The 26,884-nt window shown below is 41.0% G+C and overlaps 1 protein-coding gene across 1 annotated transcript; it reads right to left on the reverse strand.

Annotated features, from left to right (window-relative positions):
* Window positions 1-427: 427 nt before the first annotated feature.
* LOC135502331 (uncharacterized) lies at window positions 428-26,378 on the reverse strand. The gene is made up of 7 exons (XM_064795069.1): window positions 26,031-26,378; window positions 22,329-22,655; window positions 19,009-19,278; window positions 17,398-17,715; window positions 16,492-16,803; window positions 5,539-5,617; window positions 428-1,580 (listed from the first exon to the last, which is right to left on the reverse strand). The coding sequence occupies exons 1-7, from the start codon at window positions 26,074-26,076 to the stop codon at window positions 947-949; spliced, it is 1,986 nt and encodes a 661-aa protein (XP_064651139.1). The 5' UTR covers window positions 26,077-26,378; the 3' UTR covers window positions 428-946.
* Window positions 26,379-26,884: the final 506 nt, after the last annotated feature.

Below are 26,884 nucleotides of genomic sequence, written 5' to 3' on the forward strand. Positions count from 1 at the left end.
CTCAGCTTCTTTTCCTGGGGCGCCTGGCTTAGTGAAGCTTTGTCTTCACGTGGTTCTGAGGCTAACTCTTCTGTCTTCCCCTGTTATACTGATATATCGTGCTGTGAACTGCATACCCACAGTAGTTCAGGTTTAACAATTTTCTACTAGCTGACCAATTAACTCTTGAGCCCATGTCACGTTTGAGACACTCTCTTTTGCTTCGGTATGAGCAACGTTGGAAGGAATGGAAACTCAGTCCTCAGCCCACGTAATTGTCTGGTATCAATTTATTACTTATACATTTATCATAATATGGTTTTCCCGACCTTCTGTATTTTCATTTGAAAAAAGGAAGTTTCGCACCAAGAATTGCCTTATTTTAAATCATTGCGCTTCTTTTCTTCGCGTTATGGGAGTTTTGGGTTCGTTGGGGGGGGGGGGGGGGGGTATTTCGGGGGAATGAGGGAACTATTTGTATTCCACACGGTAAACTCAAATGAATGTCCCATCTCTCTCCCAATACTTCCTAGCAATACGATAAATGTTGCCGAGGATGTTGAACACCAGTGACTACATCTATTCACTACGGTGAGCGCATAAATAGCTTGGCCTACCCTTCACTCGCTCATTATTCCCTCTGCTGACGACGGGAGACGCTCATTTCAATGTGGCTTGATCAGGTAAAAAATAGCATGACTCAAAGTGTACTTAGGTATTTTGTGCCGATGAAAACTGGCGTGACACATCTGACGGTATCCATCTGCCTAATCGATTAAAATTTTACAAAACAATACATCATGTTACTCTGACGACCACCGCAAGGTGTAGTGACAGAGATGTCTGTGTGTGGACGCAACTCAATCAGCTAACGGAGCCAGCAGATGATGGCTTGACTAGAGTGGGTGTAACTCTGACGAAAACGCTAATGAAGACTAGCGCCGCCTATTGGGATGCCGATACCCAATTATTCCTGACTTGGCTGTCTGAGGTTCAGATACTCTCCATGTTTAAATGGTGCTACTGGACCTAAATGTGCATAAAGTGACTCTTGGTTGTCAGTCATATCGTCATTCAAGCGACTTGGAGTCCGCTTATGGGCCCCATTTGTTTGGCTCGCACCGCTTTCGACTATGCTTTGGCCAGGCTGTTCTTGTACGGGGATTATTAAGTTGTTGTATGTGTCTTCAGTCCCCTGTCTTTCCTGCCGCCTTTTTTCCCCGCTTGACAAATTCTGCCTAAGCTGATCGAAGGCCGGGGCATATTCCGTTTGATTATCTGGGTTTTCACTTGAAGCACCTTTCTGCCGTGTATGATGACTATCGACGTAGTCGTATGCGTCTATGTCATCGTCTGAGTGCGCTGGCTCGTTCCCAAGGATTCCGTGTATTTGAACGTGGTGTCCCATGACCGTTGGTTGTTCAGTATTCTCGTATGTACGTACAGAGGCTTTGCCGGCTTTTGTGAGTTCAACCCTCGTATCATCGTAATCTACAGTGTCATTTAAAGGTTGCTGATTCCTGACGATTCTTGTGTCATCGTAAACTAAGGTATCATTTGCAGGTCGATGACTCTGCCCCCATCGCACCAGTCCACGTTTCCTACGAAAATAAACAAAAAGTTAATGAGCACTTGCGAATGTCTTTTGAAGCAACAATGTACAGTCCTACTTGAAAGTACATTTCCACAGGTTTTTTTCAATATCACAGAGATAGAATAAGATAATTGAATGCGGTTTTCAGAAGGGAATGGTCTAGTTGGTCATGTATCTATTCTATTTGGACCTTGCTAAACCTGTCTCTTCATTATGTAACAGGCAATTTTTTTTATTTTTTTTTTGTTCTTTTTCACAATGTATGGGTGAACTATGATGCAACAAAGGTTGTTTTGCTTTTATTACTAGAAAATTCCTGTTAAATTCTTTCATTTTGAAGATAAGCTTTAGCTCGCTACAGGTGATTGAATTGTTTTCCGACAGCTGGTGACCTTTGAGAACACCCCTCATAGTCCGCAATGGAATCAGTGAGGGTCTTTATGGCCAACTCAGCTGATACATGAAGGATTCTTTATCAAAGGTTATGGAAGAGATTAAAAAAATAACATAAAAATCCTAAGGAAAAATCTGCATTTGTCATGAGTATCGCACACATTCTATGTAATTGCAAGTACCAAAAGCACAGTATATGGGCTCATGTGAATTTTGGAAAAGGCACATGAAATGAATGATTTTTAAATCTTTTTTGAAATGTTTGTTACTCGAAATTGGTGCAGATTTTCTTCTCTGCATCAAACAACGATCAAATTCAGGGGAAAAGAGAAGGAAAATGCGTAAATTGCAAGGCTCCATCTGCTCCTCCCCCTTGAATTCCCGGCAAAACAGCACTGCTCTTATTGACCCTGTTGGCGAGGTGAAACCGTAATTACGTCTCGGCATTTCGCTGGCATTAGCAGCGGAAAATCAATTGACCCTTTGGGAGCGAAGATCAACGAAATCGTATTTTTCTCATACCTAAGAGTAAGAACAAAATTTGAAAATCCTAAAAAACTTCAAGAAGTGTTGTTTGCTACTAAAAAAGAGAACAAGAAACATATTGAAATAAAAGCCCATTCCTTTTGAAGATTAATCCTTTACCAAACATATGAACCTTCTTCCAATTCGATTCGATTTGTAAAGCATTGTTTGTATGGTACTACAGGAGATTGATTTATGCGATGGTAACTTGTGGGACTTTTATTGCTGATCCTACTATGCTCTATTCTTCCATTTACCTGTCCAACTTCCGAACCCACAAATATTATTTCTAAGTCCAATGTTGAGGAAAATGGGGTGGGAGTATGGTCAAAATAGTAATGTCCTGGTTGAATTTATTATATAGTCGGTGTCCAAGCACTGAGATGACCATCAAAGCGTCCTAAACTCTATGAGGTAATCGGTATGTAAACCGGGCGAAAGCGTGACAACAGCTTCCGCATGCTCTCCAATGTTACAGCTCAAGATAGGACACCAAGATTTGGGCTTTCACAGTTTGAACAGGGACAGTAATACAGGGTTATCCAATTGAATTGTCTGGCCAAATGATAAACTGTTACGTTAGCCTGTAACTGGGGTAATGGGCATGATTTGAAAAAATGAATGGATTAAGCTAATGAACGTTACTCAAAAGGGTTTATTGCTGAATCATTTATCATCATCATCATCATCATCATCATCTACATCCGATTCAAACATCAACTCATTGTCATCATCATCTTCTGTCAGTTCGTCATTTAATGGAGGTGGGATCACTGCGCCCTCATTTTCTTCAGGAAGAAGCCCGCTCAGTCACCATCTACTGACGACCACTGGTTCGGCCAATCTTTCCCAACCGTGACTGATCATACGGACTACTTCCTGTCGGGAAATCGGATCACAGTTTCCTTCCTCATGAGCATGCCCAATTTCCCATGATTTCCATAAGGACTTGAGGTGGCTCTTAAAACTGCGGTTAACCGTTAAGTCCAAAGGCTGGAGAAGGGAGGAGGGAGTCATGTCTATTCGCCCGTGGGATTTCTTGACGGAACAGGTGATGCCTATGGGTAGGGTATTGATCTACGATGAGAGGGAGGTTGGTTTTTTTTTATCTCTGGCCAAAATACAGAAAAAGAAAATGAAACTTTGTTTTTGGCTATTACATTGTAAATCGCATCAGAATGAGTGGTTCTCTTAAGCGAGGCGCACGCAGAGTAATACGGCTGAGACGTTTTGGGGTATTTCATTTCTGCGTTTCTGATGTAGCCGTATTCAGACACTAAACAAAAGGTTCCTGTGTGTGCTTGCATACGCCTCGTCACCTGGTATGACGTGATCGCTTCGGCTGTCTAAAGCAAAGTGACGTTGCTTTTTTCCGGTGTGTTCTTAAGAATTAACTATAGGCCCCTGGGTCGAAATTATTCAAAAAAAAATCTCGAAAATGCCACTGACTGTAACAGCTCACAATTATCTTTTACTACACTTGAGAGCAAACGTTTTTCGTCAATACCTGACAAAAAATTGAGGTACAGTCCTTCCAGAAAGTAGATATCCACTGTTTTAAAAAAATATCACAAAGATAAAGTAAGATATTTGAATGAGGTTTTCAGAGTATTGTATATTTAGTTGGTCATATATCTGTTGTATTTGGATGCACCTAATTCTATCCCTTCATTATGTAACAAACATTTCAAAAAAGGTCCAAAAGTCACTTTTTTATTTCATGTGCCTTTTCAAAAATTCAAATGAGCCCACAAACTGTGCTTTATGACCATCATTTTTGGCACTTGCAATTCCATAGAGTGTGTTCGATAGTCATGACAAATGTACATTTTTGTTTAGGATTTTTATGTTATTTTTTAAATCTCTTCCATAACGTTTGATAAAGACCCCCAATCCTTCATGTATGAGCTTAGTTGGCCATAAAGACCCTGACTGACTGCATTGCTGACTATCAGAGGTGTTCTCAAAGGTTACCAGCTGTCTGAAAAAAACAATCACCTGTAGCGAGCTAAAACTCATCTTCAAAATGAAAGAATTTAACAGGAATTTTCTAGTAATGAACGCAAAAATAACCTTTGTTGCATCATAGTTCACCCATACATTGTGAAAAGAACGAAAGTAAAATAAAATACAAAAATGACTTTTTGGACATTTTTAAAATTGCCTGTTACATAATGAAGTATATCGGATGGCCGAAATAAAAAGTCACTTAATTCGAGATTTAATAATGTCGCTGTATAATTTGCACTCATTTGCAGGTAGTTGTTGACATCGTTTGTTGAAAATGTCAAGGTTTTTGGCGGTAAAGTTTTGTTACAATTTAAGAAAATAATAAAGTGCTGTGTCAAAATATGACGTGTCCGATGGCAGGGGTCACTCTTGACTGCAGAAATCTTTACCCTGACGAGGATTATAATTTTTAACAAGATGGTGCACCTTCACATACAGTTAGTGCGATGCAAAATTATTCGGATCAGACGACACCCGAGTTCTTCCGGAATCACAGTCACCGGACTACTCCATGGACTCTATGGACTACTCCATTTGAGAACCTTTAAACGATAAGTTTACGGAAATGTACTAAAGGAGAAAATAACGAGCGCCTTGGAGAAAATTACTCAGGACGAGATTCGGAAATGAATTTATTTTAGAAAAATGTATTACAAGCAGTTAGCAGGCATGACGGGGGACATATTGAGCAGCATTTATTCAAGTCTAAGACTCGCGTCAGTACAGTTTAAGTATTCCAGCATGGTTATTTTTGATGCACTTGTTAATTTTCTTCATTGTGGCAAAACTATCAAACCTGAAACTTTGAAATTTCAACGAAACGGTGTACACATTTTGAGTATGATGTCTCTAAATGTGATGTTTTCGAATTGTGAATTTAGTGACATTAGCGAGTTTCTGCATCGTTTACGATTACGATTACGATTTGTGGTTGTTGTCATCGATTTTTTGTGCTACGTCATCCCCCGCGAAATCGTCGATGGTACTTTGAAATCGTAATCGTAATCGTAATCGTAACCGATAAACTATTAGCTTACCATAAAACAACTGCCACAGTGACGACTAATGTAGCTACAATGACAGATCCTCCAACCAGACCGCCAACAAGAGCAAAACCTGTGAAAACAAGGACGACAAAAGATGGATTATATGTTCATCAAACTATGGCCCCAGCCATATAGCATGCAGTCAAAATGAATGAATGCATAATTAAACAAACGGAGCCAAATTGCTATTTAAAGAGACGTTTCTGAAATGTTCTGACGAAGTGTTATTTACAAGACCTGTATTTTTTCGGAAGTGGCTATTTGGCAAGCCCGACTTACCAAACAGCGCATTTTTTGCCCTGAATGGAGAACCGAACTCATTAATATTTATAGTTGTCAAAGGGCACATTATCATTCAATGGCAAAGCGGTCAACAACACTACTAGAGTTACAGCGAAGGACCTTAGCAATGTACCCAATTCATTTATTACGCTTATCAGTTAATCACATACTCGTCTATATTCCTCTCCATCGATTTTTGACAAGAACACGAGTTTAGAAAAAAGAAAATGAATCGAGAACGAGAAATCGGCCATTGTTAATTATGCGCATATTAATTCAAATATGACGTCACTGCTCTCCGATTGGCTATTGCATTGTAAAGTATCCGGCTCGCCCAACAGGGTAGAATTTTTACTTGTTTGGCAAGCCGAGCTTGCCAAACTGGGTTGATTTTCAGTGCTGTTCGGCAAGCGACTCTCCAAACAGGGAAAACAATGATGCCTGTTCGGCGAGCGGCCTGCCAAATACACCCGGCATTGTTTTCTTTGTATTGAATCGACATTATTAGAGGAAAGTGCCGGGTTTTTTTGTTCTTTCGGAGGAATGGACCACTTCAAGTTCTACCAGGCGTGTTCATCTGCGAGACAAAGATGGAACTACCCCAGTACAATCGGAGCCTGTCCACAGCTGTTTTATTTCACACGAACAGATTAGTCTGGGGGCTCAGGGGGACTCTGTGTGCATCAGATGCCCTCTGAATTTGACTCTTGATCCTTGTAGGGGACCTAGGAGAGTTTAGAAGATGCCGTCCAAGATGGCCGCCGTTTCATTATATAATCCAGTATAACTCCCTTAATGATTGTGCTATAGGGCTGAATTTGGTGTATTTCCCTGTGTGATTTGGGTCAGGGAATCCATTAAAACCATGTCCAGTGTTAAACAAATGTTGGATCACTGTGAAATCCAACATGACCGCCGCGCCTTTAAATCAAGCTTAACCTGCTTTAGAATTAAGCTAAAGGGACATTGGTGTCTTTCCTCAGGTTTTAGGGGATAAAGATTCCAATAAAACCCTTCCAATTGCATGAACAGTATTCCATCATGGTATAATCCAATATAGGACCTAGTTGCATCGTCAAACAAGTTATAGTCTCAATGAAATGTCATCGTGATACCAGACGACACAGCTTTGAAATACAACTGTGTGAAGTGTGTCACTCGCTCCTGTCCTTGTAGAGGAAAGAATGGTTGATGCTGTATTCTGTAAATGCCTAACCAATGACCAAGGCAGTCAATGCAGAAATCCAATCGGGGTAATTATAACTATTTGAATTGCAATGTTAGCGATATGATACTGATTTTGGCTGTACCCAACGGATGCCAATATTCATTAGATCTAAGGTAAAAACGTTGATAGCGTATCGTATTGTATGTAAATGATAAGGTCTCTTATTCCTGTAAATATTGCTATCAAAAAAGCTCTTGTCACTGTAAAACACTTTTCTTACTCATCTCAGCAACATTTTCTGATAGTTTGTCAGTGTTTGGTAGGCAAAAAAAGAAGATGAGACCATAATTATTGTCATACCATACCAATTTACGTAATGTTATAACTTGTTGACGATTAAACTAGGTCCTACAGTAGACTCGCGTATACACCGCCGTCAAAGCCAAGGCGCTTCCAAAATTTTCGAAGTCCAGTGAAGTTGTCAGTTTTTACTATAACAGTAGCGGGTTAGAGACGGGGTATCAATCATCTTTCGACTGGGATCATAGACGTAATTTGATCATATTTTGTCTAACTATTCCTGCACAATAGTAGCAGGATAATTGACTGAGGCTTTTATGAAGCGTTTGTCCGATCATGATTTTATAATTTGTTTCATGTGAAGTATTGGTGAATATGAAATTATCGCTCTTGTGCTCAGTATTAACTGTTCATAAGTCGTTGTACATGTATGGCAACGATTACAGAATATGGTGAAGGTGGGAATGCTGACATCGATTTGTATCCCGAGCCCAAGGCGACATCTCCATGCCTATTCATCAGCTCAAACGATTTGATATTTAGATGATTAGGCCTACATTCAGGCCCACCATTTAGGTCATGCGTATGCGAGGAAACCATCACAAAACGCGTGCCGATATCGAATCCATCCATGGACATTCTGCGATTGGTTAGCAAATGACCTCAGAAATACGCATGAGGAGCTCACAACTTTGAATGGGCGACGGGCTGATGTAGACGGATCAGTCATTCAGGAATTACAAGTATCGTCAGGGAAAACACAGTGCTTCCTGTTATACCAATATGAAAAGGACACGACTTCTTTATTGTATGAAGTGGCTCACAACAATCCCCTTCATTGTTGTCCAATGGTCATGAATAGGGGATTACCTATGTATATCCTACGAACCACTCTCTTCTAATCTCATGAAACTGATCCAGCCCGAGGACATCGTTCATGGGGATAATTGTCACAATGACAGCTTACAATTCAAGCAGCCTAGTTTTTGGTGAAATCATGAACAATTTTGATGTCATAAAACCCCACAAAGTCGTCGCTTCGCTTCTGCGATGGACTTGACTGGAGGGAGGGAGAATTGGTAGTGCAAACGGAGGAGAAAACACCTTACCTTTGTAAAGAAAGAATTCAGCTCCATAGGGGCATTTTCACTTGATTGGGGGGGGGGGGGGGGAATATTACAAGGGGTTATTTTACTTGGGGCGGCAATTTTCCGGGGGGCAATGTCGGGAGACAATTGACGGGGGGGGGGTTGTCCTAGAACCCCTCTGGATATTACCATCATGAAAGCTTTTAAATGCTTTCTGCCATGATTTTGGAGCAGGAGGTAGCCGTCTGCTCAATTGTTGGTGACAATGATGGTCAACAAGTAGAACTTGGAGAATTAGCTGAAATTGAACAGAGTGACAAGGAAGATGATTCACAGTTTTTTTTATGAAGAGCCAGATTATCAAAAATAAACAAAATTGTTCTTTGCTTCTTTAGATTAAATGTATCCGTATCCGGGTGAAAGGAATGGCAAGTTGCCATTAAAATAATGCATCTGCCTTCCCTTTACACAGAAACATTTCATCCGTCGTAAACATTCAATGCTGCAGGATTTTAGCCCAACAAGGATAGTCCACTATCTAGCACAATGCTCTGAAGCATTGACAACGCATGTACAATGTAACATGTTTCAACATTGTTCGCAAACGCCAGGTAACCTCCAGGACTGACATAACTGAGTATCCCGTATAAACGCACAGGTCGCTTAATAGTGCTGAAGTGGTTATTGTCGTCCTGGGTACACATAAAGTGTACCCATGTTCAATGTCGTACAGTGAAATTGTACCCTGGGTCCACTTTCTATTCACAAACTGTAACCAGCTTCCGATTTAGAGACCTGGGCACGAGTCTGTTCTCGGTGAAGTCACGTGACGTGCATACAAGATCAAGATGGCCGCGCAACAACTTCGGATGATTGAAGAGGAAGTTGTTCCGTAGCGCCACAAAAGATGTGACGACTACTGGATAATGTGAAATGAATTTAATTTCTTAACCAAATAATATTTATATATTTTAAAACCGCTTAGGGTAAAGTTCATATACCGGGAAATAATTCAATGTCACAATGTCAATGCCTCAAATGCCACTATCCTCATCTCATGAAAAGTCTCAGTTTATATGTGCAATCCTGTATGTCGGTACCACTCGAATGACTACGAGAGAAAGTTTGTCATGACAGTGATTAACGTAAGAGACACCAGATGTCGATATCATGAAAGACGCACGATGACTAACACACAACACAACTGCTCATCCACGTCTCTTATAAACAATGGATTTCCCATGACTGGGCTCATCCACAACTCCGTTGAACAATGGATTTTCCATGACAGGGCTCATCCACACTCTGTTGCACACACGACGACGGAATTCCCAGAAGGTATCGTAATGATGAAGTGCTTGCTCAAGGCCTCGTTCGTACACTGCATATAAGATGCGCACTGGCTCACAGTTTCACGAATGTATACCGTTTTAAGAAGTCTTAAACATGGATTAAAATCCCATCTCACAGATACTGACTTCCTGCCACCTGTTTAGGTACACTTCTGCTTCCATATCAGGATGTTCCCAACACATTTAACCTCTTTGAATAGGCTAATTTTGTCCTCATTTTAGGAGCTCAAATTTACATGTGCTGATCTGCCATCTTTGGGTAGGGAGGAAGAAAAGGGCCAAACTGAGGAAGAACATTTAATTTTGGGAAATCTTAACCAGGTGGCAGCAAATATTTAGCAGACAGCATTTTAACAATACTCATACACAAAGTTAGTTTATAAATAAAGTTTATCAACCACGACCGAACAGAAGTCAACCAACTTTCCAGCTGGACATGAAAACGTTTCATTCTCATCCTCGTCATCTTCGCTAGACACATATGACTGGATCAGATCCATAATCAGATAATTAGAATTACTTACGCCGTCCGTCAGGCCTCGATCGTGTGCATAATTATGTCATGTATGTCAAAGCGTCAGTTACACCTTGCGGAGGATCGTGGAACCAACTTACCTAAATCGCGTGGACCCTGGGTACAATTTCACTGTACGACATAGAACCTGGGTACACTTTATGTATACCCAGGACGACAATAACCCCTTCAGCCTTAATAGTTCGGGTCATCATGGTATATTGTTATTTTTTTACACTGGAAATGGCTTTAAAGGATTCCCTGACCCCAATAACCTGGAGAAAGACACCAAATTCAACCCTATTGCACTATCATTAAGGGAGTTCAACCACGAGCCTGTTTTCTCTCGTGGCCGACTGCAAGTTGCCTTTTACGGAGACATTTATTTTCTAAGTCAAAACCATGGATCTATATAGATCCGTGTCGACGCCAATAACCCCGAAGGACTGCGCGACGAAAGAACAATAACAAAGAATGTCGTCTTCTATATATCACTAGTAGGAGGCTTTGTCCAACTTAACGGTTTATCTAACTTTTCCCTGGTTCATACGACCATCCGACATTGGCCGACTTTTTCCTGAAAGGTAGGATTTCTAAAATAAACCTGCGAAAAAATACTAGGGCTTCCCAAAATTCAACATAGGCCTTAATTTGACCTTTACTGCCCTGCTTCGGGAAGCCCAGCATTTTTACAGTTTTTTTAGAAATCCGACCTTTCGGGAAAAAGTCGGACAATGTCGGATAAATCAGGAAAAAGTTAGACAAACCGTTAAGAAGTCGGAAGAAGCATCCGAATATTGTAAAAAAATACTGCAGCCTACTACCTGTATATCGGGTGGATAAAAACAACCGCACCTAGTTTTAAGGGTTAATAAACTATCCAGATATCCAGTCTATGGCAATGAGATTCAGTGAATAATGAGTCCTGGATGTTTTTTTCAGCGTTTGGCTTAAGATAGACTTGATAACGTTACACTTGAGGCAAAATTAAAATGATAGACAGGGAAATCAATCGACCAAACCATTTACCAATGATAAAAGTATAGTGGATAAGTAACAAGTCACCAGTTCATTTTCAGAGCCAACCACTTAAAATCAACTAACCATGACCTAAGTACCGACAAACCAATCAGTGTGAAGGGACCACGGCCTGTGCAATGCATATTCTCGTGTGGGCGGTCATGCCTCAAGTGATCTCAAGGAGATGACTGTCGTTTACATCTTCGTTTATGTGGAACGAAAACATTTTTAGCGTGTTTTGGTAGTAGCTAGCCTTAAGCTTTTAGCTCCCTTTATAATTGACGCATAGTTTGCAACTTTGCTGAGGAGGCCTTCATGTCTAAATGAGCGTATGAAGTATACACGGACTGGTCTGACATTGATTCTAAAATCGCACAATGTGTTGATGCGAATAACTCAGTTTGAGAGAGAATGAAGTTTTTCTATTGGAAATCTTAGAGGCTTTTTGACATTTTCCTTTTATTATAAGCCCCCTTCTTTGGAGGGGCTCTTAAGATACACGCGTATGCGGGAGTATAATGACGAGAAATAACGAGAGTAACCTGTATAGGCTACAAACAATTCTTTTGGTTTTTCAAAATGGCGCTGAATTAACTCCGTTTACTTTACGATTTCTCCGCGATCTTCCGGTGGTGGTTGCTATCCCATTGGTTGAAATTAATTTAAATCTTCATGGGAATTCGCAACATATGCCTAAGAAATTTGCCAATTATATTAATATTTTTATTAGAGAAATATCCGTCCTAAATAATGACAGAAATATATTTGACGTGGCAATGCGATGAGATGCGACCAGCTTAATTGGCTTGTGTGACCGTTGTGAAGGCTCAAAAGTCTTCGCCTGATCTCTTAAACCGTGTGAGGTGTTGGAACTGACGTCAAAACGCAGTGGTTGACGTGATGCTGGGCCCCTTTATGACGTCATGGCTTTGAGACGGACATGACGTCATGCTCCTAGGGAGCATGGCGGCAAAGTTGCGCGGAATGGCGGGGAGGCGCGCCATGTGGGTTATGCCAGGGGTGGTGTGAACGGTTTCGCAGGAGTTGCTCATCAGACACTTATAAGGGCGATATTGATCAAGATGGGTTGGCCCTGCAGAGGCGGGCCGTGGACTGTTGATAGAAAAATGTTCCTATCCTAGATGCGCGGCTGTGGGGAGTAAAAGGCCGCATATCCAGTTGACCTGTAAGTATTTTACACGTCGGACAGTCTGGGACTGGAATGGTCCCGATGTTGGTTCCAGGGGTCAATAGCTTGACGGATAGCCTGACCTGACTGGATAGGATGTGACATGGAGTGCGTTGGGATACGGTTTAAGTAATGCTGCCCCTGTCTTTGGAGTAAGACTGGGGGAACCCTGTAGAGTACACATAGGGAAAAGTTGTTAAAAGACGTGGCAATGTATGTGTACAGTACATACTAGTCTAGGACATTGGGTGATATGAATAAACACTAGTAAATGCTTTTACTTCTATTTTGTACAGAAATGCCTAGTGTAAATGTACATGAAGTTTTAAGTAAAAGCATTTCCTAGTCTTTATTCATATCACCCATTGAGTCCCAGCGGAGCTACAGTGCGCAATCTATGGATCTATCTGAATTCGATGGTGTCCCTGAGTACAGCACTTTGGGGCGATTCTGGGTGGACGTGGATGAAAGACAGGATTGATATGGACACATCATCAATGCCTGCGTGGTTATGGCTGGTGAAGTGCCGGCCGATGGTGTCATCTTTGTTGCCCTTGGAGATATTGTAAAAGTGTTTTACAAATCTGTCCATGAGGCGAAGCTTGGTTTGACCAACGTATTGTTGGTTGCATCTTTTGCATGTGATGCAGTAAATGAGGTTACTGCTTTTGCATGTGATGTGCTTCATGGCCGTGTATGAGCGCGTGGTGGTAGTTGTGCTACCGATCCTTCCCGTCAGGTTGAGTTTAGGGCAGTAACGACAAGAGGTGTTGGCTCTTGGGCACGCGTTGCGGGAGCCCGGAGGCAAACGGGTTGCGCCGGCAGTGGGGATTGTAGGTCCCCCTGATTATGTTGCGGTGTCGGTGAATTTGGCTCTGACCAGAAGATCCCGGAGATTGGGAGGTTTTCTGTGGCCAAATGTGATGCGAGAGTCATGTAGGTGACGTGTTGCAATGGATTTCAGGAGCACGGGCCAGTTGTGGCTAACAATGCGCTGTAGTGCTTGGAAGCCCGGGATAAAGGTCGATATGAGGAAGAAATTGTCCTCAGTCGTCCCTGGTTGATCGTCCGTGTCCAGTGGAGCCTCATCTCTGAGGTGATCAGATCTAGAGGTGCGGTAGGCCCGGATGAGGGCTGTCTCTACAAGTGATGAAGGGTAGCCACGTCGCATGAAGTGGCGGCCGATCATGACGGCATTTTCCTCAAAATCTGTGTCCAGGCTACAGATCCGGCGGATCCTGAGAAATTGACTGTAGGGTGTGCTTTTGAGGCAATGTCTCGGGTGTGCTGAGGAGAACAGCAGGTAGTTGTGCGCGTCAGTAGGTTTGCAGTATAGGGACGTAATGATATTACGGTCTTCATTGATGCTGACTACTGTGTCTAGAAAATTCACTGACTGGCTGGAGATTTCCGCCGTGAATTTGATTGTCGGGTGGCAATCATTGAGATGTTGGATGAAGAGATCCAATTCCCTGCGGCCGTGTGTCCATATTTGGAACACATCATCGATGAACCTAACCCAGGTGAGGGGTTGTAGGTGGTATGTGTAAACGTGCGTATCTCAAAATGTGCCATGAAGATGTTGGCTAGGGAGGGGGCGACTTTGGTACCCATGGCAACACCTCCGGTCTTTTAAATAATTACAGAAAAGGGTGGTTTATTTCAATTTTGTGTCGACATGGTCGAGGTCACGTGACATAAACAAAACAATCGCACACACCCGTCCAAAAAGGCACTTTAAGAAAAACAAATACGTTTTTCCAGCTTAAAACCACACTGACGACTAAGTTATTTTTTGGTCTACTGCCCAAATCTGAAGTATCAAAATGAATCACAAACTAGAACTAGCTCTATTTAGCTACTAGCATAACCCGTGTAGTGGGCATAATTCGGGTGGTAGCTAGAGTTGAAAGGCAGGCCTATATTATCATAGGTTGTGCCACTGACCGTGTTTTGTTTGTCATCCGTTCAGTATGTACACACATTTTTCCAATTTGTTAGATACCCCCCCCCCCGTGTACGCATAGGTGATACAAAGTAATGTACAGCAAATTAATGTATTAGAGTACGCAAAATGGCCCCTATATCGTAACCATGGTTACTGAAATATAAAAAACAAACTTTGAAGAAATCGGCCCGGTAGTTTCTGGAGTCACCCAAAAGGCCAGGTGTGGGGGCGTTGCCGGACACGCATTTATTTCTTTATTGACTTTTGTCTTTTGCATGATAGGACCCAGCCGGCTACCACCACCCTCGGCTAGGCCTATGAATATGATTATGATAGGACCCAGCCTACCACCACCCTCGGCTAGGCCTACCTATTTCCGGACAATATCACTGAACGAACATACGAACGTAAATGAGTGCAACCTTTGTACATGTAAGTTGCTGGGCGACTGGCGTTGGTTGACAATGACACGCTGATCATTGCTGATGGATTGGTGCTTGGCCGTTGGCATTGGTGGTGTAGAACGCGCGATCTATTGGGTCAGGCGGTATGCTAGGCCTACACCGCGCCGTCGCGACTCAACTTGTCGGCGCGGCGGTGGGTCGATCAGATATTCCGGCATGCAGTCATTATTTGTGGGAAATTTCCTTTTTAGAACGACAAAATTGCACTCGCCTTGCTCAACATGCAGTCGACAAATTCAACTTGGACAATCTCGCAAATTCGCACGAACGGTGTGATTCTCTCGGTGATGACGTCATTAGCAACGCGTAGAGAAACTTCCAGCGAAATCGCAAATGAGTGCTTTAGCAAGTGAGTTCTTGCGTTTTCCTGACAAATGCAAGAATAAATTGGCCGCTGATTTTGACAAATGGTGCCGAGGAAGCAAGTTTAAAAATGCATGTCGAATCGTATAGTCGAATCGAGGGCTTAAAAAGAAGTTGCAAAATGGTCGATCTTCAAAAATTTACTGACACTTGCTGCGAAAACATGGCGGTCGGAGTAAGACTGAGACGGGGAAAAATCTATATAAAATCTTTAAATTTTAATACTTTTCATGTATGATTAGCGATTTGAACTATACGTTGCATCAGGAGAGTATATTCCAAACAACCATGCCGAATTTCGAGGCAAAACAACATCGGCAAGTGTGAGTTTATTCGTCCCCCTTCCAGTATTATTATATAGATAGTTGCGTGAAAAATTCGGGTGAGCGACATACTGCACCCTAGCGGCCAATAATTAAACTACTTTCTGCCGTCTGCTCCGGTCTCGTTAGGGAGTTTTTCCCAAATGTACGCGATGATGACGTGCCCCATTAACAGGACGTAACATCTATTTTAAAATGCGTTTCCAAAGTGAATGCATGAGGACAACCCATTTGTGTCGTATATCACTGGAAACGCCCGACCTAAAGGGGGGCTTACTAAGTCCTTGACTTTACATATTAGTGTACATTGTGATCGTGTATCGACAGTAAACTAGGGCAGAAATCTAGAGCATGAATTTTTTTCGTACGGTGATAAGTACTAAGACGCTGTGCATTGCTTTTTTGGGGATTCCCCTTCCCCAGTTTCAACCTCGTGATGGAATTTTTTGCCTTCGTCATGTTCGTGTTTTACCCCTAATTATCTCCCCTCGGCCATCATCAGCCTCACTATAGCTGCGACCGTCGAAGCCTTCGGGCTTTTTTAAATAGAATTTTGAAACTTTGGAACGACTTGCCACGTGCTCTTGGGCAGGCTTTTGCAGATGTACAAGCTGCAGGTCTACTTGAGACACACATTATTTGTATTGTTGTACATTGTCAAGGGAAGCCCATTAAAAAGGCTAATTTTTGCCTAATGGGTTTCCTTTCTATGCTTTGCTGTGCCCTGCTCTTTTATTGCCGTTTGAATTTGTTTATTGTTTATTGTCTGCAGAGCATAGGAAAGTTTGAATAAATAAATAAATAAGTTAATGAACCGGTCTTAGATCGGTGAGTATAGACAGCTCCTTACAATAACCTGCGGAGTACGGGTGATTGCTATGTTCATAATCGTCGATACAAATATCAACATGCAACTTAAAAAAAAACACTCACCTGTGTTCGTCTTGGAGACAACAGCTTGCGCGTTACTCTTGTCATCGATTTCATTCTTGAAGTCCGTGCTCCTGTACACGACATCGCCACCATCTTCAACAATCATATAATAGTAATATGTTTTGTTGGCATCAACGAAAAAGGCTGCATTGTTGTTCTCTGGGTTAGGCACGGTGTAATCCCCGCAGTGTTCTGTGTCACTTTGGCAGTATCTGATCTTAAGCCCAGTATATTTTCCAGTCACTTGTTTCCAGCGCACCGTAACTTTGTTGTATGTCCGGCTCACAACTATGAGGGACATTTTGGGTTTTTCTGCAAAGTCGATAAAAAAGAGTTTTGAGGGAAAAACTGCTTTAAACAATGACCATGCCGATGATGAAGGAAAGGAAGGTGTCGCTTTTTTTTTTTACAGAATACGCATCTTGGCGGAATTAGCGACCCTGACGGTGAACATTTTTTTGTGGAGAAATGAAACTGCCGGAGTGTCAGTTAGCTGCTCTTCACAACATGTCACTTTTCGCAGTTCCGAAAATAAATCAACCATAACTTAGACGCGCCCAAGCGTTGGGTGGGGGACCTCAGTTTCTCAACCTATTCGGAGGTCAGTTTAACATCTCTGAGGTTGGTTCAAATATTTCAGTGTTTCGTTCCAATAGGGTAATCACAGAAAACGTGACTGTCTATCTTTCAGCGTTCCCCAACAATTGCGGAACCACTCAGAAACGGAGAAACCCAAACACGTCTCGCCGGTTCAATGCTTGAATGGACTGCTGAGAAATTATTCATGCATAACATCCCATGATATTCATAAGAACGATGTATCCCCCAGAGGTAATGAACTGTATCTAAAACTCAGTTTTGAACTAAAATTGCGGACGGTCGTGTCCATAAAAAATACCCACATACCTGGTGTTCTCCTAGATGCTATGTTGCTGAAGTTACTCGTGTGAGTCCAGAGGTGGGAACTCTTACTACGCACTCGAAATTGATACCTAACATCCGACTCGAGATCCCTAACCCTATGATACGCGACTTTCTTGAGACCTGGATCTGATATTCCTCCTAGAGGAACCTCCGGAGCAACATCCCAGTTTTCGACAGACATCTTGTATTGGACATAAAATCTCTGCTCATATCCACCATTGAACTCTGAAATCCATTTAAGGGTCACTGCTACAGCAGTTGAGTTGACTACCTCGAGTTGGCTGGGTGCAGAGGGTGGACCTAAAATGAAGCAACAGTTTTGATCTGATGTTATGGGATGAATTTGCAGATTTGGTTATTCACCTTCCAAAATGCAGAGCGCTTTATTTTCTCTGCTCCATAAAAATGTGCAAGTTTGGGTTTGGTGCTAGAGGTTTCTGGACGATGCCTTGTATCCTACGCCAGGGGGCGATTTTACGTCACGTCTGATGGTTTCGATGAAACTGTAGAGTGATGGCTTAGCTTTTGCCTCAAACTCATAAGGAACCTTCTGAGGTACTTTCAATGCATTTGATTTGTCTTGCTGCCAATAAGCAGGGCCACATATGATACTGCCCTGGTCCTGCAAACGGTGAGGAACAGGAAAAGGTTTTTAATATTTTGCCATGTTCACACCGCATATACTCGGGGGAGAGGGGGGAGGGGGGGGGTCTTCTGGCACATAAACGGACCACCGTAAGATGAGGCATGAAGCAATTAAATGTAGGTCTGAAATAAAAAGAAATTGGGCCGGTCATCATGGCGCGAAGTAGCCTAATTGAGTTTTGAATCTTGAATATCAAAACACGCTCATGTCATTTGAGACGGGCCAACGCACTATAATAATTATTAGTCTAATCTTGGAACGGTCGCAATTTTGTGGCAACCCTTGACTAATCTCTACGACCGAGGTATTTTTGTGAAACAATCTCTCCCATAACAACAATAAGGTGGAATGGGGGTATTTGTAGCCCCTGCATTGTTTGATGCGTGGGGATATCAATCAATATCATAGGCAGGGGCTACAATTAAACCGGAGCTACACATACCCCATTCTACCCTATATGTCACCACTCATAAAAATTCAAAATCCAAAATTTGAACTACATCGTAGAATGAAAAAATGCTTTTACTCCACTAGTATAAAACTATTTGTTGAGCCATTTAGAAATCAGCAGATTGTTATATGCTCGTCGCGGGACGTATTTTGGTATGGCCCGGTCTTGCGTTACTCAAAATCCATACCAAATATTAAATATTTTCTGCATTCTCCATCTTTTCATTTCTAAACTCGATTCTATTACTGTTGACTGTAAGAGATTCCCGACAGATCCTAACAGCCCAGATGTCATTCGCGAAATCTGACCTGAGTGACTTATTTTCAATGGTGAAGAAGAAAACTTTATTTATAAGTGAGGTATCTTCTTACTCTCAGGAAATAAGTCAACAGTTTTGACTTTAACAAACGTGCTTCCATCCGGGGAGAGTTTTTATAAAGGGGTAAAGGGCATATGACATACCACTCTTACACTGATTAATACGACGAATACTCACAGTTTACAACGAAATCCTGTTCAGTGCTTGACTTAGATCCAGCATCATTTTTTGCGACACAGGCATATTTTCCAGCATGTCCCACGGTGACGGGTGTAATAAGAAGAGCACCAGGTTCAAAAGTCCCTGGTGACAGGATTTTGCCGTTCTTAGTCCACGTGTAGGTAACTGGTTTCGTGACATCGACATTTTCGGCATTGCAGGTGAATTTTGCCGTGTCTCCTGCATTGACAGGCGATGGATTAGTGACTGTCGGTGTAAGGGGTGGGACTGGAATTTAGAAAAGAATGAGAGTATAGTCAGCAATTTGACTGCGTAATAAGCTTCATGTGAGCCTATATATTTGTAATTCTTAAGAGCTAGATAAATGGGAAATGAGGCCGGTCTTTATACTGCAGCGAATAAAGTCACAGCATCCGGTCATTACTAGAATCTCACCTACTAGAAGAGCTTAAACTGATCTTCAATTTGATAGGTTTACTTTCGCAAAGACAGAACATGACCCATACACTGACCATTCTGATTTCTTAGTTTGCCATCTTTGAAAATAAACTTGGAATATGTAACGTACTCGACTGGACAAACATTTTTTTCCGTTCTATTGTGTTATTGAGAAACTGCATGTCTTTTAAAGCTGTCACGGTATCTGAGAGGTCGACGCACACATTTTACATGGTCATGAATCATACAGGACGTGTCAAAAAATTACCGATCATCCAAAATTTCGTTATGAGGTGGCATGCAATATCAATGACTCATGTCTTGCTGTTAAATGAGAAATTACTGGTGACCAAATACCAGTAGGTGGCAACCTCTCCATCCGCGGACTACTTGATTAGCAATTCAAAATGGTTGCGCCGTAGATCCTAGTAAGACCCCTACGTCACATGCCGCGGCACCTCCTGGGTACTGGGGTGAAGTATAGTGGTATGTCTGACCTCTGATCCGTCTAGTTGGCCGTTATGTGTCACTACTGTTTCTACATGACAAAAACATTTTTATGCCAACCAAATAAGTTTTGAATTGAGGACACGTCTTAATCATGGTAGACATAAATAAAGAACAAAATGAGGAATGTAGTTTTGCTGTTTATGCTCATGCACGTGCAGAGGCACATGTACGAACTCACGGCTACTTCATACACTGTCTGTAACTAAACACCTCAACAAAAGTAAGTCCTCCCCTGAAAGATTGGTGATAACTTCTAAAGTATCCACATCAATGCGATGAAAATTGCAGGACATCATCACATCATCGTTAGGCGCAACGAGTGAAAAGGACAGAGGCATACCTATTGTTATGCATGAATGATCTTCAATTGAATGGAAAAAGTGCCATTTCAAAAATAACAACATGGAAAAAGTGCCATTTCAAAAATAACAACATTCGTGTCATGTTCGAGGAAGTATTAAACCACAACTGATTGCAAGGCACATACTGCCAGTCAATTTCAATGTTAAGGCCCTAGTGGATCAGTAATTTCTGTTATTTTTTAAACGGCACACTTTTTTCATTCGATTGAAGATCATTCATGCGTAACAATAGGTAGGCCCTTGTCCTTTTCACCCATTATGCCTAATCTTAGTATGATGATGTCCTGCAATTTTCATTGCATTGTCATGGATACTTTGGAAATTATAACAAATTGTTTAGGGGGTCTTACTTTTGTTGAGGTGTTTACTTGTAACGAATAAAATCTGTAAAAAATAAATTATTTGTCTCTAATTGTAATATAATATTTTGCCACCTGCTTAATCCACGTGGCTGTCATTTATACAATCTTGATGACAAATGCAGTTGATTCACAATAATCATGCTGCTGTAATCCAGTTTGTTACCATGTTTGTTATCGTAGTGGTTGGGTACTTTACTCGCTCTCTCTGCTCCATTCCTGGGATCGTATAGGACATTCTGGAGGAAGACAAAGGCAGAAGCCTGTTTTCTGTGGACACGATTTTCCTTTATTCAACTAGGCTAGATGATACTTCTGTGCATTCTCTAACTCTCCCTGAATGCGACTTTCTCTGACTGCGACTCTGATTATGACTTCTAAAAACTCCTCGAAGGAATCAGTTCCTCCAGCTTTTATACAATTGTTATGTTTATACATTGTAACCAAGACGATGCTAATATTTCACCATCATGCCAGTCACGGTGCAAGCTTCGATAGGGATTGTGTTTGGCACGTTTTACCTACCCTGGTATTACTTTGATTGAATGTCAACATCGTCTTCCTCAGAACTCTGGTTTTAACAATCAATAACCGCAAGTTCATTAAACAATTCCGATCCCAAAAGTATACAATGTGTTTCGTCTGCCAGACTTATATATACACTTTACTCTGGTCACCACAACATGTCGACAATTTCAACCACATTTGTTTACTTTTAATTTTCAACGTGTAAGAAATAAAATATATTATTCAATTTGTGTTGGAACAAAACCATGTGTGGGGCTAAACTGGACTCTTAGATATCACGACAAGTTACCCCACAGCTTTTGATGCCAACCTTCTCACACTGCAAATGGTAAATATATGTCATTGATGTTCTAGTTGTGTCGTATAAAACATTGTAGTGTAATTTATTGTTTATTTGCTGCATTGGCGAAATTAACACAGTAATTATAACCAAAGTTCAAGAGCGTGAATCAACCTTTGGATTGTTGTTCATATGACTTCCAGAAGCAAAATCAAAAGTTTATGTATTCATCATCATATTTTAATGAGAAAACTAATGAGATAGCTAGTGACTTCATCAATATTTATGTAAATTGTCATTAACTAATCACTGCGCTTTTATTTTAAGATGTCGCCAGGGGTTGATATAAGGACGAACGGAAGTGGGAAGCGCATTGACCCCTGAAAAGAGGTTGTAGTTGGTTGCTTTGACACAATTAGGCCGCCCTTGGTCCGTCCTACAACAAGGGGGACAGGAATTGACCTCGAATGGTGGCGTTTCATTCGCCAGGTCGTACGTAAACAACTTTATCCCATTATCCTGGGATCATAAATCGATGGGGATATAAAGTAAAGTGAAGTAAAATAATATAAAACATACACATACACACCACATATAAAACTGATGAAATTGGAAATGGGTTAGGACGGCTGCATGATATTCGACAATAACATAGGGCATGCATTCGGCGAACGTTTTGTCATCCCTAAAATAGCGCTGGGGATAGTCTGGCTATCCTCCCAACTGTATCCTGAAAAACTCCACGTAGCCGGCGGGGGGGGGGGGGGGGGGGGGTCACGCACCGAAGGTGTCTAAGAAGACCAAATGTTCTGCATTGATTTATATCTGGTTTAAACTTACCTAAAATATTCAATCTCAGTCTGGTGGTGGCCACTCTTCCATCAGCCTCACACCCCCAATTCCCGTAGTCCGAAATTTGAACATTATTCAATCGAAAATTATAATTAATTCTGTCACACTGAACGTTTTTTAATCTTGGTTTGTACTTCTCTGAAACAACCGTGCAATTGTACGTCAGATATACTGCTCTCGGTCCCTGGTATTTGTCTTTCCACCACGTTACAGTTCTGGCGGTTCCATCCGCAATGTTACAGCTAAGCGTTATCGTTTCGCCAAGCTGTGGTCGTGAATTATTAAGTTTGTTCATTATCGTCATCCCGAGGGTATCTGAAATTAGAAAGCAACACGGTCATTATTTTTCAGCGCGTATACGATGAACATGTGTATGTGTATGTGGGGGCTGTATTGTTTTCGTAGGCATCTCCCTGTCTGTCTTTCCGCGTACATTGTCTTGCATTTGTGCACGATAACGTTAATATTGTATAAGCTTGTTTTGATTGAAAATTGGTGAGATGATCGACACTGAAAAGATGTTCCTCTTGAAAATTGGCTTCATCGCATTCCCGATATCGCTGCCAGGTGGAATTATTATTTCATGATGATTTATCTTTTGGCCATTGTTTAGACTTTGACTTGTGTCGCATTCCAGACTGAGTATTGTTTCACCCGTGCGTAATTTGCAGAATGCAATTGTTTTGATTGGCCCATATCCGTCCGACTATAAATTAGCTTACAGACGAACGACTGCCACAATGACAGCTAGGCCTAAAAAATGTTTTACAGCTCGAACCTTGTCACCAACTACATAATCCCCAACTGAATAAAGGAAAGACTATGAGTAACTTAAACAACTCAACCATTGGGATTATATATCACCAATTTGGTAAGGACCATAGATGAATCTAACATTTTAAATACTAATTGCACATGTTAATGTACTTCAATCAAGATCAATCACTTTCTCTCTGATAGCATGACATTATTTACAAAGTCTCCACAAAAACAGCACGTCAACCGGATATACTGACTTTTGATCACAAAAATATCAAGTGCTAAATTCGGCGCTTTTAGTTTATGAAATCACTCACAGGTGGCAAAACCAGCTTCATCGAGCCCTGCCACCTATAAGGCAAAATACTAACTGAAGTATTGTTATCGCTAATGGACTCCATCTTTTCATCAAATCATTCAGACGTAGACGTAAAACCAGCACGCGTGGTGTGACACACAAGGTGCAAGTTGAGACCAAACTACTGGCACCAGATACACAAACCTTTACATTTCATGGAGGAGTCCTAAGAATGCTTTCAAAGGCGCTTTCGGACCATTGGCATTCTAAAGACCAATGTTACCCAGCTGTCGGCTGCCCAGTCATTCTACATTGGTAGTTTCCATCAAGAAATTGCACAAAAAAATTCAAAATCTGACTGAATTATCGCGCTTTTCCGATGTCGGAGAGGCTAAGATTTTGATCCAAGAACGAGAACGACAACGAGGTGGATTTTTTTTCTCTGGTTGACGTCATCAAGTCAAATTGACTGTTTTGTATTATTGTTTTAGGCATACCAGACATTATAAACACACTGTTTCATTTCATTTCTGACGATAGGCATAACGGTATCTATCGTCAAAATATACCACCTGGTTTTCGGTCTGGTCTGTTGACTCCGATTTGACCCGAGTAAGCTCTCCACGCATCGACCCTTTCCATGTGGAACGATGCACTAGTAAGGCGTTTCCTGGAGCTAAGGATCTACCCCTTGACGTCATGGTGCTGATATCGATTTTTCCGACGCACGCTGTCATTTTTATGGGACGACGCACCCTGTCCCAAGTTCGGTGTCACTCATGGAATGCCAAAAGGGAATTTATTCAGGACATTTTGAGAAATATGTTCAGAACATGAAATATGTGTGCAGAACATAAGAAGTGTATGCAGGACTTGAGATATTTACATGTATATCTAGTACAAGAAAATCTACGCAGGACACAAGAAATATATGCAGAACAACAGAAGTGAATGCAGGACGTGAAATATTCTTATCCAGAACACGAAAATCTATGCAGAACATTTACATATATGCAGGAGATAAAAAGTATATGCAGGACGTGAAATATGTTCAGAACATGACAAATGGTCAGGACGACAGTGCCTATCATTTTCATTTTATGTCCTGCATGCATAATTGAGATCGTCCTGCATACATTTTTCATCTCCTTCATTATAATTTTGATGTCCTGCATATATTTTTCTTGTACTGGATATAAATATCTCAAGTCCTGCATGCACTTCTCATGTTCTGCATATAGTTCTTATGTTCTGTACACAGATTTCATGTCCTGAACATATTTCTCAAAATGTCCTGAATAAATTCCCTTTTGGCATCCATCTACCAGAAAGTAAATGTCCACCGGTTTTTTAAATATCACAGAGATAGAATCAGATAATTGCATGCGGTTTTCAGCAGAGAATGGTATATCTAGTTGGCCATGTATCTGATGTATTTGGACCCAGCTAATCCTGTCTCTTCATTATGTAACAGGCAATTTTGAAAATGTTCAAGAAGTAACTTTTTTATTTTTTTAAAATTTTCGTTCTTTTTCACAAGGTATGGGTGAACTACAACAAAGAATTTTCTGCTTTCATTACAAGAAAATTCCTGCTAAATTTTTTGAAGATTAGTTTTAGTTCGCAACAGGTGATTGTTTTTTTCCGACAGCTGGTGACCTTTGAGAACACCCCTCATATTCAGCAATGCAGCCAGCCAGGGTCTTTTTGGCCAACTCAGCTCATACATGAAGGATGGGGGTCTTTATCAAAGGTTATAGAAGAGATTTAAAAAATAGCATAAAAATCCTAAGCAAAAATGTGCATTTGTCATGACTATCGAACACACTCTGTGGAATTGCAAGTGCCAAAAAATGACGGTCATAAAGCACAGTTCATGGGCTGATTTGAATTTTTGAAAAGGCACATGAAAAAACTATTTTTTTTACCTTTATTAAAATGTTTGTTACATAATGAAGGGATAGAATTAGGTGGATCCAAATACAACATATATATGACCAACTAAATATACCATACTCAACTGAAAACCGTATACAAATATCTTCTTTTTTATCTCTGTGATATTTAAAAAAACCTGTGGACATATACTTCCTTGAAGGCCTGTACAAGTAATCCATTATAAAATACACACATTATCATCCACATGAATTGACCTACAAGTCCAACGAAGAGATTTATTATGTGGATTATAAGTAACCCAAAAATGGCACATCGGTATAAAACTAAGCACTTAGTTTCTTCTATAAGACCTTTCTAATTCTTTTCCAATCATTTTTCAGAGATCTATTGCTAGAGAGACCTAGGCCAAAAGTGTTGAAGAAGGTGACATGCATGTTCATCATTTAGAATCCTATGACCCACAACGCAAGGTATGGTCGAGTTGGGATATTGGCCTATACAGAAACACGACATTTGGTCCAAAATTCCCTCATTTGCTCCCCCTTCTTTTGAATCGCTGATCAACAATGGTTAGAAAAAAAAATCCGAATTGAGAGGGAAAATTCCTTTTAAGTTTTAATATTTATAATTCTTCTAAATGTGGGGTCGTTTTATCATGAATGCTATAACATAACCCATGCTGGGTATAAATATTTGTGATGTTCGAAAATGTAATGTTCGCAAAAATGACTTACCTTGAAATTGGATAAGTGAAAAAGCCAAAAGCGGCAGAAGTTTCATCGTGATAGTGATCAAAATTCTATTAAGATGATGAACTCCGAGAAAGGATTACACTTATATCTATAACAATATATCTCTGCTGCAGGTATCTCCACTTGAAGGTGATGACTGTTGGTGTTATTCCAAAACGATTCGATGAACGCGAATGACTCTAGGCGATATGACATAACGTTTGGTGACTTGATGTCATTTGGTTGGCCTCTCCCTGGTCTGACCCACTGTTCCCTACGATCGTTAACATGGCAAATTAACATAGCAAATTATCAGATAACATGACTGTGTTGACCGTGTATGATGTCTTTAAAAAAACGTTCCCCGTGACAGGAATGGCATATGAGATGATTTGATGTCTGACTGGACAGGCGAATATAACTAAGCAAAGAAGTAGTTATACACATCATTATGTACTCTGAACTCGTGACTGTGGAATTATTATTTTATGATGATTTATCTTTTGGCCATTGTTTAGACTTTGACTTGTGTCGCATTCCAGACTGCGTATCGTTTCACCCGTGCGTAATTTGCAGAATGCAATTGTTTTGATTGGCCCATATCCGTCCGACTACCAACGAACGACTGCCACAATGAGAGCTTGGCCTAATACATGTATTACAGCTCGAACCTGGTCACCAACTACATAATCCCCAACTGAAAAAAGGAAAGACTATGAGTAACTTAAACAACTCAACCATTGGGATTATCACCAATTTGGTTAGGACCATAGATAAATCTAACATTTTAAATACTAATTGCACATGTGAATGTACTTTCTCTTTGTGTGGCCCTTTTTCCTTGTAAAAAGGTCATA

This window comes from Lineus longissimus, chromosome 18, assembly GCF_910592395.1.
Source record: "Lineus longissimus chromosome 18, tnLinLong1.2, whole genome shotgun sequence".
Lineage (NCBI taxonomy): Eukaryota > Metazoa > Nemertea > Pilidiophora > Heteronemertea > Lineidae > Lineus > Lineus longissimus.